This window comes from Stegodyphus dumicola, chromosome 12 (genome assembly GCF_044657685.1).
Source record: "Stegodyphus dumicola isolate Sdum_Otavi_A_Nest chromosome 12, ASM4465768v1".
Classification (NCBI taxonomy): domain Eukaryota; kingdom Metazoa; phylum Arthropoda; class Arachnida; order Araneae; family Eresidae; genus Stegodyphus; species Stegodyphus dumicola.
This window is the reverse complement of record NC_140779.1, coordinates 77,991,660-78,007,138: the sequence shown is the minus strand read 5'-3', so window position 1 is coordinate 78,007,138 and position 15,479 is coordinate 77,991,660. Positions and strand designations below refer to the sequence as shown.

General features: G+C 35.9%; 1 protein-coding gene across 1 annotated transcript in view; it reads right to left on the bottom strand.

Annotated features, from left to right (window-relative positions):
• Positions 1-3,759: 3,759 nt before the first annotated feature.
• The window catches only part of LOC118190384 (uncharacterized), a 252,920-nt gene continuing 241,200 nt past the window's right edge, over positions 3,760-15,479 (bottom strand). Inside the window, exon 4 of the mRNA XM_085806612.1 lies at positions 3,760-7,467. Within this exon, the coding sequence (XP_085662738.1) occupies positions 6,743-7,467 (725 nt within the window). The 3' untranslated portion in view covers positions 3,760-6,742. The remainder of the gene's footprint in view (positions 7,468-15,479) is intronic.

The following is a 15,479-nucleotide window of genomic DNA, read 5'->3' as shown; positions in this document are numbered from 1 at the left end:
ACTATTTACCGGAAGTAAGGACACGTCACAGACAGTAGCGACCAAGAATGAAACGTTTGTTTTCCAGTTACGAATAAACAGGTGGTTTTGAGGCAAAGAATAAGTCGCCTCTATTCTTTTCTGGTTTCGTATCTCTGCCATGAAAAAGGTTTGGTACACTTGTCGTCTCTGCAATTTTTTTCAAAACGCCTATTGGCAAATGGAAATATCAGCAAATGGAAAAATCTCTCTTTTGGGAACTGGTCCTTTCTTTACTGTGATCTCCGCGATTTGGCGAGCGACCACGAGAAAGGGAAATACGATCAATACGCTTCTTTAATTTTTCTGTTTCTTTAAGTAATTAATCCTCAATAGATCGATTGACTGTGCCAGAACCGTGTCAAGTCCCTGGGGTTGTATTTACTTCTAAAAGATTCTGTAAGCTATTTCCGCAGCTTTGTCTAAAGTCAAACTGGAAGCCACGGCCGAAATATCGAAGGCAAACGCTGAATGATCGAAGGCAAACGCTAAAGAAATAAGACTAACATTAGGTATTCAGGAACATTTATGGATTCTGCTAGATGTATTATATTTCTAAGTTAATCGGAATGCTTTCGAGCACTTAATTCTTCTCTGGGTAATAAATTGCAGATTTCTTTCTGGGAAGATTCTCCTGATCGATTTATTAACTCAGCTTTTAGCTTTGACAACAGACGGTCTCTGTCCTTTCTGGGCTTCTATAAGAACTTCTCCTTAGAGTTGCCCCTACAAGCAGCAACGGGCGCTTTTTATTGCTTACCATAACTCTTCATCACACGTTCCCGCAAATTTTCATTCTCGATGCAAAAAATAAATTTGATTCAATTCTTTTGACGAAAATTCGAAGCAAATAAATTTCTGTTTCTCGCGCAATATTTTCAATAAACACAGATCGACGATCTTGGCTATACTGTTAAATCACTAATTATTTCGGGAACACTTTTTTCTCTCTAAAGTGAGCTCCAATGGAGTTTTAGAAGGCAGGAAAAAGTTCTACTGGCTATCAATTTCCGAAAGTTATAAATACTTGCTACTTTTAGAGCAGGGCAGCTTATTAAATTAAGGCTATTGATTTAAGTTATAATTTTAGTTTATATATTTTATCTTATATATAAGATAAAAATATGTAAATCAGCTTGTGTAACGCCGAAGACAAGGCTGATTATGAACGTGAACTCAAAATTTTGAGATTTGAAACTTTTCTAACCTAAATCAAAACCTTCCTCTTGGTGTGCTTCCATATTGGATAATTGCGCACTTTGCTTGTACCTCTGTTACTGCTCGGATGCAATTTCTTCCTATCGCAATAATATTCAAAATTATAAATTTTCTGGAAAAAGGTACAATTAGAATGCGAAGTAAATTGCGGCCATAAATGTGAATTTAAATAAAAATGGAATTTAATCCGCCTCGACTGCTAAGTTTCCTATGCGTTATGGATTAGCATCGAAAATATCTGTTTCATCACACATGATCATGGGCGCAATACGCACCCCACAAATTTATATACAGAGTATCACAATTTAGATAATGCCATAGTTAGTAGCACGAAAAAAGCAAACAGAGCGAAGTAGCATCTCGACTGCAGAAGAGCTGAAGCTAAAAAGGGCGCAGGAGGTCTTGGTTTAGGTTAGAAAGGTTTCTGTTCTCGAAATTGTGACTTTAGGTTCCGAATTAGTTACGTCATCAGCGTTACGCAAGCCATGCAAGATGGATTGCTCGAGAAATGACGCAGTCCAGAAAAGCTATTATTACGATTTTTTAGAATAGAGATGGGGAATCAAAGGGTTATCGCTAGTTTAAATAATAATTTTTATTTACATTATTTTTTTATCTTGTATATATTTGCGTGTGTGTGTATGTGTGTAAAATATTAAATATTAAATAAAATTATTAAACTTAATTCGAATCAATTGGCAATAGATCACTCAGTTCATAAATTGTATTTAAACACATCCTTGCTTCAAAGTATACGCTTTGCTTCAAAGGACACTCTGCCGCATGTTTTCCCTTCATCATGCCTTCCTTATAATTTCTCTGAACTGCGAGATCTGTACCAATCGCTGCTCAGGATTAACACAATGACCTTTTGGTTATAACTAGGACCGAAGTGAGAACGCACTGCTTTTCTCGCTTCTGTTGCCTGAATAAACCACGTCTCTCGCATCGCCTTCTTCTTCAGTGTATAAAATGTAAACTACGTATATCGAAATTGTGGAGTGTATTTAGTATCCCTAGTGTAGTATCAGTTTAACCGGAAGTAGTTTTCCGGATAATTCTTCTTGTAAAAAATAAAAATGATGTTTTAACCAGCACGCCAGTTGTAATTTTTTTTTTTTTTTTTTTTGTTTTTATTTTGGCAGTAGTCCTAAGAAACAGTTTTCTCGGACATTACTCAAGCTTGATTTGTGTTTCATATTCCTTCCCCCCCCGAAAAAAAACCATATCATATACATATCTATATATATAACTTATTCAAATAGTTTTACAAAACAATTAATGAGATGACAAGTCAAAAATAAGTTCAAAATATACCTTCATTATTGCAATATAACATCCTAAGAATTACATCACAGATGTGAACCATGTTTTATATATAATATTTGATCACTTTCTTATTTCTGTGGGAAAGAATCGTATAATAATCAGCTGGTCCTGGAAGTTAAACACACTGCAGTTCTGAAAGTTAAACGATATATATGGATATCATTTAACTTATTTCCTAACTATAAATTGCTTAGAATTTAATTTATGTTTGTTTAGAATTTAATTTACATTTAATTTACGTTTCTGAAAATTATACAACATTTACTAAAAAAATTGACACTTCAACGAATAAAAGCATTTTATATAGTATATATCTAATCATTTTTGATTTGAAATGTCGTTAGGAAATGTACAAGTATAGTTGTTATTCCTAAATATCCATTTATTTATTTATTCTGTAACGAGAATTCCATTCATATAAAATCGGGTACCTGTATCAATAATCTGCATTACTTGATTGACTTTTATTTCGGTTTTCAGTGATCTTCGGTTTTCAGTGTTACTTAAAATAACATAACCATAGAAAATAATAGACTTGCATTTTGCTTTTCTGAGTTACGGCTCGTCCTAATTTTGCAATGATCTAACACGATAATATGATAATATTTACATGGAACCATGGATTAGAAGTTTCTTGAAATGGACACTGTTTATCATATAGAGTATATTCTCTTACATTTAAGATAATTTAAAAACTTTTATAAAAAATTTTAAATGCCTAGGTTATAACAATTGTTCTCGAATACAATAAAGAATATTCAGGGTCAAAACCTAATATTTTTCAAAAATCTGCCTGAGTACTTTCAGCTACCACATTTCAATATTGATTCTTAATTTACTTGAATTTAATGGTTTTAAGTACAGCTATCTTTTAGAAACAAAATATACTCAGCATCTGACCAGAATAAGGATTCAATTGCAAATCTCACTGATAAAAGACGTTGAAATTTTATGGCTATGTATGAAATTTTCTTGACATTTCTAATTCATTTACATCTGATGCTAGTGTAATAAGAAATGCAGATTTATAATAAAGAGTCCGTTACACAAAAAGTGTTATAGAATAGACTAAAATACGTAACATTTCGACTAAATGAGACTGAGTGAATTATGATTATGTGAACAATGTGAAGAAAATGAGCACAATGGTATGTAAATGTTATCACTGTCAGTAAAATAAAGAAACTACACAGGTAACTTTTTCCCATTTTATTGAACTGCTTAACATAGTTTGTGTACAAAACCGTTTCAAAAGCTATGCAAGCCCACCGTAATAGTTACAATTTTATTTACAAATTCATAAATACATTGTTTGTTTAAATTCTTTGGGCAAGAGAAATTCCTAGAATTCATCAAAACTAGTTCTATATGATTTAAAACCTAACAATATTTTAAAGAAATTCTTTGCAAGAAAAACAATTTGGCCTTTACAAATCATATAAGATACAAAGTAAACCAATATATTACAAATACAATAAGTCTTTCGCACGGCTTCAGTAGAATATTAGACACAAATAATTTAAAATGATCTTAAAACAAACATAGTTATTTTAAACATCCTGCGTTTAAAATACGAATAAATATTTCGACATATTGTACAGCATGTACAGTTTTATTTGAAGTTAAATATGAACAAAGAAAAATAATTTATAAGCAAGAAGATTTTAATAGATAATAACATAACAATTTATTTCAAAATAATTGCAACTCATGCAATAATTATATTTTCATTTACAACATATTCAATACACACTGCGTTTTGATTTACAGCATATCCAATACAATGCGTCTGATACGTCTCAGTCCCCGTATTTTGTAGTCAAATGATCTCAAGGGCTGACTTCGATACGCAGTTTCTAAAACTGTCAACGCATTAAGTTGAGCGTTGATGCCGAGTTTAAAACGAAAGTTTGTAAAGCACACAAAGCTTACGTGGTCAAACTTTGAACAATTCAGAAAAGTACTTAATATGTTAAGCATCAGATGGATCTTGGGCAGAAAAGATCACAGATTTATTTTCATAATTAAATTGTATAATTTTCGGAACTCATTTTTGTAGCTATTTTATTAGACATCCTCTTGCGCTATCAACTTCAAAACTCCAAAAGCTTTCTTGTTATGACTGGAGCCTACTACATCTAGGAAAGCTTTCTTCAATAAAAATTCAATAAAACTTGTATCAGTTAGTTGTACAAAATTGATTTCTTTTTACATTGTACAAACTGCTTATGATTTGGTATTGTTTGTCTTCATTTAAACTGTATAAATCATATACGAGAGTACTTACCTGCAGAGAGAAGAGAAAAAAAAACCTGACTGATATTATTGAGAAACCAAATTCTTTTAATGCTTCACAGACTGTTAACAACTGTTTTAAAGTGATGTTTTGAAGGAAAATTTTAATTTGTTTTTAAAGGAAATTAGATGGAACAAATGCTTTTCAATTTCACTTTATTAAGCAAATAGTATTCAACTAGCTCTATATTTAAATTTAATGTATGGATTAATTTCATGTTCCAAAAATGCACTGAATTTTGTTTTGTATGAATTGCAAGTAGAAGTAAGAGTGTTAACACATTATTGCTGATTCTTAACGGATTATATATTCAATTTTCAGTTGAATTATAAATTTACACGTGAAAACAAATTCTAGACACTACAATAACTAACCACCTTCTAAATAAGAAACGTAACTGTATACAAACAATAAATCTCTAATTTAAGATATTGTTATAAAATGAGAATCCGTAAGAATTTGCATAAATGTAATTTTTTTCTAGGGACACTTTATTTATAATTACTTTCACTTGCTCAATTTATGGGTGTATGACATTTTGAACATTTGATTTTGAGCATTTGAATGAGTGAAAACTTTTTACCAAAACCAAATTTTACATGTCAGCATAAAAAAAAAAAAAAAAAAAAAAAAAAAAAAATTCTGGTACAACATATTTGTAACTACTTCCATTTATTCCAGTTCTGGGTGTGTAACATTTTGAGCATTTGATTTTGATTCTGTGAATGAAAGAAAACTTTTCAAAAATAAATCTTGACAAATTCTGGACATCGAAAAGAAGAAAGAGCAAATGCAGTAAATAAAGAGCAATTCCTCTTAAATTTATTGTATTAAATATGATTCGTTTTTTCCGAAACAGGTAAAATTATTATTTACGTTTAATGCTAAAATGCTGAAAGATTTGCAAAACCTGATTTACACTGTAGAATTTAGGAAATATATCAGTTAGTTGTACAAAATTGAGCTACAAAAGCTAAAAATCTCGCCAATAATATCACTGCTGCATAGAAAGACTAAATATGCTGTGATATTTAAGAAAACTATTCAAGGCGTTTTAAAAAGACGCAATATATGATTGATATAAAAAAATAACAATGCGTATAATTTTTACAACCTAATACAAAATATTTAAGTATGAAAATACATGATTATGATTATGATTTAAACAGTCACTTCAACATGTGGAGCAGAGAAATTTGAATGTACACAATTTTGGAAACGGAAATTCCTGAATGCATGATAAAGAAATCCATTTCAAGTTGAATAAAATATTTCTCATTCTTATTCTAAAACCCATGCGATTCTCAGCATTTTACGATTTTAATCTCGATTAATTCTAAAATTTTTATTGAAGTAATTTGGCATAAAAATTAAGTTGTTTTAGAATATAAATATAAAATTCAGAAACTTAAGAGCTTCTATTCATAGAAGGATAAACATTTATCAGAGACCTGGAAAAACCTGTGTGCTGTATTTATTGTAAGGCCACACCTGTTTGAAAAGGAAAATGGGAATTACGCCCTAAGTTTCAGAAACGCCCTCAGATTCTGAGTGCAAAGCTCAAAAACTGGCTTCGAATGTCAGCGGTGACAGAAACTGGGCAAAGATACAAAAAATCCTGCATACAAAATTGGCAGTTCTTCATTTTAAAATATCAAGGCGTCGTCTTGTATGTGGAAAAACTGAACGGCTTACCCCTGTAACTCATAGGTCTAAATCTACAGTACCATGTTGTAAAACATGTGTGTTAATGGGCGCGACTTCATTCAACATGTCACTGCAAAACACTACTCAATAAATAATTCATACATATCTTAAGAGAGAGCATATTCCATAGAAAAATAAATAATCCGATTGTTACAAAAAAGACATACGAGTTCATCAATTAAATCCGGGATTCGTATGCTCAATAATACAACGCTTACAGAATTTTTTTACAGTCCTATAACCGTCTAACGTTATTGGACAATCTTGTATATTCAGCTGCTGCAAACCGCGGCAGTAATATGCTATTATTTGGATGCCTTCATCTGTTATCATTTCACAGGACTTCACGCTCAGTTTCCTGAGATTCGGACAGTGCTGGGAAATGATTTTTAAACCCCTATCTGTTATGTCACATTTTCCGATGTCTAGGGCTCTCAGCCTCGGACAGCTTCTTGCAATGACTTCCAAAGCATCGTCCGAAACTGCCTCACAGCCACGTACATTGAGATACCGCAGTTTATAGCAGTGCCTCGCAATCTGTCTCACTCCAGCATCAGATATTCTATCGCATTTGGCCACGCTTAAATACCGCATATTAGCGCCAAGCTTCGCTAGTTCATAAAGTCCAAAATCTGTCAGCAGCACACAATCACTAACACTAAGTTCTCTTAACGCAATACAATAACTGGCCACGCTTTTCAGCCCCTCGTCTGTGATTAATGTGCACCGCCTCAGGTACAGATGGGTAAGTTGGGAACAGTATCTCACTATTCTTTCCAAGCCAATGTCGTCAAGTAACTGGCAATCAGTCAAGTCCAAGTGACGTAACCGGAAAGGGTTTGAAGACAAGGCACTGGGATCGAGAGGCCGAGAGTGTATTGACGTGACAGCACAGCAACCTGTAAAAGAAATCAAATTTATTAGAAATCAAATTCGTTATTAAGCGGAAATTTACAAAAACTAAGAAACTTAGAAAATGATTTCATAAATGTCCGAAAAAACTGGCTACTACTTGCAGCTTAAGGATCTTAAAATTAAATTAACCAGACGAGGAAGTCCAGTAGAGATTTTGCAAAAACACAAAACAGTAAGAATATAATATGTTTCAAGTTATTCAGAATTATAGATATATTGCATTACCATAGGTCACGATTTCTTGGTTCAACCGCTAGAAGGCATAAGGATTGAAGAAAAGGAGAAGAAAATCATAAATAGAAACATACAACAGATCCAGCGCAAGCTGTATATAACATTATGAAATAATAGCAAAATTAAATAAGTATATAAATAAATAAAGAATAATAAACTACATCAGAATACATATACAGACGCATTGTAAGAGTATCAGTTGTACGTAAAAACTAAAAATAAACTTTTTGGCCTTTGTAAAATTAAAATGTTACATCCGCCAGACATTTCACTTATATATGCTTTTTTGGTTTATATATGAACTACCGACAAGTTTTTAAAATTGATTTTTTTCTTTGCTTTAACCAGTGATCCGTTATTTTCCCAAATTTCGTTTGTCTTATTGTAGATATATATCGTTGGGGAATTCCTTTCGTGTGTTTGAAATTAACTGATTTAAATCAAAAAAAAAAAAAAAAAAAAAGATATTTCGTTGCATCTTTTTCGCAATTTCAACAGCATTTCCTTCAAATATACGAAAGAGACGAGATATGATCATACTCTAATTATTGGCAATTTTGTGGAAAAAGAATAATTCCCTTTTAAAAATGCAGCTTTTTTCTTCCATGAGATCAATAATATTTAATTTTTTTTTTTTTTTTACTTTTTTTTTTTTTTTTTTTTTTTTTTTTTGTATTTTGCGTTACTATTTATTATTTTAAAAACAATTTAATACTTATTATAAGTTTATGTACCTAGTTTAATCACAAATTTTCTAAGGAATTAGTTTTCCTTTTCATTTCCTAGGGCATAACTAAAACTAATATATAAAACATATATACAGACAGATATACATAGGTATTTTTCAATGACAAGCAATTATTTTTCAACGCTTCTAAATTTACGTTTACATCTGTGCGGGAAGAGTGTTCTAGTCTGAATTTTGCAAGCCGATCTATACATACAACTAATAAACTTCAGTTAAATTAGTGACTACATCTGTGTGTACAGCGTTATAGAGTGAATTTAGGCAAGGCCATCCCGTGTTCCGCTACTAGATAATACCCAGTCAATTCGGGTAATTACATTAGTGTCTGTGTTTTCAGTGTTAACATTTGTATCTGCGTGTTTTATCTGGATTCTTATGAAGAGAAGAATAGATGTATATTATCATAAGGTAGGATTTTAAAATTGTTTATTGCATTGGAGCATTTTTGAGTTTTCATCTTGCATGCGACAGTTTACTATCTCTCTGCTAAAATCTACAGTGTCGCAAATTTTGCAATAACTCCGCAACGTACGTTCAGTGGTCTCGTCCGTCTTGTATTATTGTACCTTTATTATTCTACATTACATAGTCATTTTAATTCTCAAACATTGTGCTTATCGAATATTATAATTTTAATTATTGTATTCTTTGAATATTCCTAGTATATGTTGCACTTATCATAATTTAAACATATTAATTCTCAAATATTGTGCTTATCGGTCATCGTAATTTTAATTTCAGTGTTATTTGAATATGCCTAGTATACGCTGAAACCATCATAATTTAAACATTTCAATTCTCAAACATTGTGCCTATCGGATATTATAATTTTAATTTCTGTATTATTTGAATATTTCTAGCATATGTTGCCCATCATAACTCGTGTTAATACTCGTGTAAACATACTCGTGTAAATAACACGAGTTGAGTACGTGTTGAGTGTAAATTGTGTATCTCAGTTCTCCGTAGTTTTCTCTCATTTCAGTGTACTTTGTATAATTGAATTAATTCTTTGTTTTGATATTTTTTTGGTATTGGGTTATCTTATATGTAGCTGTTTAATAATTTATTAACGCTGTGCATTTCCCCTATGTTTTGTTCTGAGCTATTAGCTCATACTTATTATGCAATTTTTTTAATAGTATTTAGTGTGTTCAGTTAAGTTACTTCCAACTGTTTAATTCTTAGATTACCTGTATATGCTTTTTTAAAGGGGCTGGCGGTCGAGGCTCTGTACCCTACTGAGAGGATCTCTCAGTGCGACGGTGCATATAATTCTACGCAATTACCATCCTAGTGCTGAGTTATACCTACTTGTATTATATTACTTGATGAGTTAAACCTACTTGTATTGTTTATGCAAGATAATTTCTAGTCACTAGAATGAGCTCGCAAACTCCAAAATCCCAAGCAAACTCAGATGGTGCTATGATTAATGTGAACGCTTCCCCTCCAGTTGAGACGCGTACCACTACTATCAATTCACCAGCTTCCAGAATCGAGACCATCAATCATCTTAGCGACCAGCTACATTCATTTTTAATGCAAACAAGAGACAGCCGCAAATTCAGCGTGAGCGAGAAAAAACTGCTTGGTTCATTAATTACCTCTATCCGCAATACTTTTGCAGAACAAGAAGTGTGCTGTGCAAGTCTGCAAGGAAAAATTCAGCTGCTGCAACAGCAACTCAGCGTGAATGATAATCGTTCTTTAACAGTTCCGGCCACACCAGAAGACCTTCCAGAACAGACGGAAACAGAAGAAACCCCATTTACCGAAGTCAAAAAGAGAAAAAGAAAAGCACGAACTGCGCAACTTAACAAACAGTTATCAGACCACGTCCTCCTATTAAAAGCAAAAGAAACAGATAGAACTCCAGAACAAGTCAGAACACAACTGACTACTGAACTTAGTGCCAGGGAACTGGGCATTACTGTTGAAGAAGTGCGGCCCACACGCTCTAACGAACTTTTAATTAGGTGCAGCCACAGACAAAATATAGAAACACTCAGGAAAGCGATTGAGGAAAAGCCCTCACTCTCAGCAGCAGTCACGCTCAGAGAGCCCTCTTTCAGAAAGTCCACAATAATCGTCTTTGGTACCCCCACATCCGCAACAGCAGACGACATACGTGAAGCTTTTGCGAGCCTGGTGCCCTCAGCAAGTGAAGAACAAATACATCCAAGAAATCCTATTCGCACAACTATCGGCCACACCTGGATCGTCGACCTACAGCAGAATCTGTACGAGGATATTAAGGACCTTAGAAGAATTCTTATAGGATTCAGCTCTTGTGCTTTCAGAAAATACTTTCAAGTTGCAAGGTGTTTTAATTGTCAGCGGCTAGGACACTTGAGTCATTCTTGTAAAGCAGCGTTGGCCTGTGTAAACTGTGGACAAGCTCATAGCCAGGATAACTGCAAAGCAAAGACTCCACACTGCGTCAATTGCGCAACTCACAATAAATCCAAAGGCACTAGCTTCGACACCACACACCCGTCTAGTGCAAGACAATGTCAAGCCTACAAGGCAGAACTGTTCAGAATGAAATCAACGGCGCAGTGGTAGCTGAACAGCAGGCTATTGCATATCCAAGTACAGTACATGGTTTTGCAATTCTTCAAAGCAACTTGCAATGCAGCCAAGCCGCAACTGTCCATGCAGCCCAGGTTATTCTAGAAAACAATGTAGATCTAGCTACAAGAGTTTCATTCCATTAACAACAGGATCACAGGATTCAGCAACTTCAAAACTTACCATTCAGTAGGCAATCAAGCAGCCATCGCCTACAATGGTCCACTCACGCCCCTGCTAATGCATAAAGGAGATTACACAGTTACTGTACAACTGGAAGGGCCTTATGGTCAAATTGCCATCACCAGCGTGTATTTTCCTCCTTCGCACGACATTGTCACTGCACTCCAGGAACTGGAACAAGTCATGATGATTCCGACTAGGAATAAGATAATCGCTGGGGACTTTAACGCTGCTAGCCCTGTATGGGGTGCGCCAGAGGAAAACAGGCGTGCTTGCCCTGTCTTTGACTTCATCACTTCTCATAACCTTGCAGTCGTCAACCCCATCGACAGCCCTCCTACATACTGGACTACCAGGGCTCAGGGGTGGCCTGATATCACTTTAGCCACCACTGGTATTCTTAATAATATTCACAATTGGAAGGTTAGCGAAACTCCCTCGTTCAGTGACCATCGCTACATTGAGTTCAGAATAGATTCGGAGCACCAATTTATAACAAAGAACAGATGGAAAACGAAGTATATAAACCTGAACAAATTTAAAGATGCACTTTCAACCCATATTGAAAGTCTCGTGGCACAATGTAACAATTGCAACAGTAGTAAAGACATCGACGCCATGCATGAAGATCTTATGCAAACACTGCTCTCAGTGTGCGAAAAAGTCTTGAAAAGGAAACATTACGCAGCCCCGAAATGCACTCCTTGGTGGAGCACCACGCTGACTGCTGAACGCAGCAAAGTCCGTGCCCTAAGGCGCAAAATGCAAGCATGCAAGGATCCCTTAGAAAGAGAGACACACTCGCTAATTTTTCGAAAGCACAGAGCTGCTTACAAAAGACAGATTGCAAAAGCGAAGTTTTCATCCTGGAAAGAGTACTGTACCAACACTGCGAATAAGTTCGGAACTGTCTTCCGTATTGCACATGACAAGATGTTTACACCTACTAATCTTACTGCCACAATAAGCCACGGAGCAGCAACTAGCACAGAAGTAGTTGCGCACATTCTGGACAATATCTTTAGACCTGATAACGCAGACACAGATAATCCCGCACAAAGAAATATCAGAGCCAGCGTTGAGCAATATTACAATACCAAGAAAACAGATTTTGAACCACTGCCTAACGCCAAAGAAATAAGCGACATTGTTAAAGCGTTAAACACCAATAAAGCACCAGGTCCTGATGGGATAGATAATGGCATTCTGCAAGCCATTAACAGTATGCATCCGGAGTTACTGCATGCCTACATCACTGCATGTTGGCGCAACAGATATTTCCCAGCCGGCACGAAACTTGGTGAGGTGGTGCTCTTCCTCAAAGCGAAAAAAGACCCTAATGTACCAATGTCTTACCGGCCTATTTGCCTTCTTCCTGCCTTGGGTAAAGTACTAGAAAGAGTCGTCCTTCAAAGACTTAAACACTATATCCTGTCTGGACAAAGCATAAATGACAAACAATACGGCTTCATTCCTGGCAAATCGGTGGATCACGCGCTGCAGCACCTACGAAAATTAATAGCAAATAACAGAATAAATAACCAACATAGTCTCATTATCTCTGTGGATATACAGGGCGCTTTCGACTCGTTGTGGTGGCCCGATGTACTGAAGAGATTACAGGACATGGGTAGCCCTAAGATTCTCTTTGACCTTATTTACAGCTACCTAAGTGATCGCCGCTTACAAGCCACTACGGACGCAGGAGTACACTCACGTTCCCTCAATAGAGGCTGTCCTCAAGGATCCTGTCTGGGTCCACTGCTCTGGAATCTTGTAGCGGACACAGCGCTGACCCTCTTTAACACAGATCCTCACACGGAAATACTGGCTTATGCCGATGACTTTTTGCTGGTAACCAAAGGGCACAGCCGCAACGCATATGAGACTAGGGCACAACAAGCAATGGACAAGATGGCCAAATGGGCCAATGACCATAAGTTAACTATTGCCAACTCAAAAACCCAAGGTATGCTTATCTGTCCAGGTAAGCGCCATCGAAGAACCCCGTGCATCAACCTTCATGGGAAAAATATTAAAATAGTCAGAAACTTGAGGTACCTTGGAGTTATAATTGACGACACATTGACTTGGATGCCACATTTAAAGGAGGTCAAGGCACGACTTCACAGGATATTTCATTCCATGCTCAGAACAGCAGCACCAACATGGGGAGTTTCTTCGAGGATGCTTAAGACGTGGTACTCTGTAGTTGCTGAACGTATTGCACTACATGGAGCCTCCATGTGGGGCATAACGATCACTACTAAAATGGAGAATCTGCTACGCTCAGCACAAAGACCATTCCTCCTGAGCATTACCCGAGGATATAAAACCTCGCCCACTAATGCTCTAAACGTGATTTCAGGACTACCGCCTCTGCATCTCTTAGCTCAGCGCGAGAGTGCAATAGTGCGAGTGCTCCGACTCAAAGAGACAATAAGTTTATGGGATAGGACTTATGTTTATACTGACTATGAGCAAAGCATTCCCGAGCCACCTTGCTACCCGGCCGAATTCAATATCTCGATTAACTGCAGGTCACCAACGTGGTTCAACGCCACTGCAATCTACACCGATGGTTCCAAAGGAGAATGTGGCACCGGTAGCGGATACTGTGTTCTACTTGGGAACCAGATCTTAAAGACCTGGGAAAGAAAGCTTAAGCACCACAACTCAGTTTTTCAGGCTGAACTGATTGCATTAAAAGCTGCACTTGTCTACGCACTGGAAAATAACTATTCCAGTATATATTCAGACTCAGCCTCTAGCCTCCAGGCAATTCAAGGCAAATGTAGTAAAAATCCACTCGTCAGGGCCATACAAAAACTCTTACTAAGAACACCTAAATACTATAGGCCTGAACTCCAGTGGGTACCTGCCCACACTGGAATACTGGGTAATGAAATTTCAGATGCAATAGCCAAAAGAGCAGCAACTGACCCCCACGTTCGCACACTTGACGTGCCTCTCCCGGGTTCGTTCTTAAAAGCTGAGCTCGAGAGAGAATTACTCAAACGTTGGCAACATCTGTGGGAGACAGAAACCACCGGCAGAAGAGTTTACAGATTTTTTACAAAAGTCTGCCGGCTTCTAAAATCTGGCTCGTCTCACTTCACTCAGTATCTAACAGGACATGGTCCCTTCATGACTTACCTGCATCGCTTCAGACGACGCGAAAACGAGCATTGCTCATGCGGGATGGTAGGAGATCCGGACCACTATCTGTTCGCTTGCAGAGAGACCGCTAAATATCATCTTAGGCAACCAGTAGCAAACCACATCCATGCATGGGCCGAAGCTACTTCAAAAAATCGCAATGCATTGAAACGCATATGCGATTGCATAAACATTGCACGCATAATCTCAGACAGGCTGGAGTAATTCTCAGCCACCATCCTCGTCACCAGCACAGCCCCTGTATGCTCTGTACCTGTAGCGAACTAATTTTATCTTAAGTTAGCTTATTCGGTTTTTCTTATTCCCTGTATATATTTATCTTCTTGAACTGTAAACCTTGAATTATGAACCTTGAACTATGTATTTTGCCTTATTTTATGTATTGTTTCCACTGTTTTCCTTTTTTTTTATTTTATGCATTGTTTTACTTTCTAGTATTTTACTTCTTATTACTTTTAGTATTTGTAACCACCTATCCATTACTCTGTAAATATGTAACTGGAATTGTTCTTCACGCCCGCAATGCACCCTTCTTCCATCATGCGCTATCGTCTTCGTCCAGCATTTGTTTGCACTGCCCCCAGCAGTCGTCTTGAGCACAATATGCATTTATAAGAGTGTCTTTTGTTCAAGTTATTTCCGTCAGCGGGGCTACCTGGCCGATATGCTAACTACCCAGTGGACCGGCTGCCTCGCTGTCGGTGGAAAGAAAGGAAAGAAAGTTCTAAGCCCTATCTGAAATATAACTGGTTATATTCCATATCTTTCCTTTTTCTTAATGTTAACAATAACAGTCTTATATTTATTACATACTCACCAAATAAAGTTTTAATTTTCCAAAATTGAAATGCTGAAGTACCTTTAATTTTTGGAGCAATTCCAAAATTATTCAGCTTTATTTTACTTTCAAAGTTTAAAATTAATGGCATTAACTTTATAAATTTGAAAGTGATAAATAAATTCTAAATTTAAGGTAGTAAGCGTGATATTGAAATAAACGAACAAAAATTAATGCTACCTGTTTACAAGCGGAAAGTCTGGAACTTTGCGAAAATTTTTATTTAAAAATTACATTAA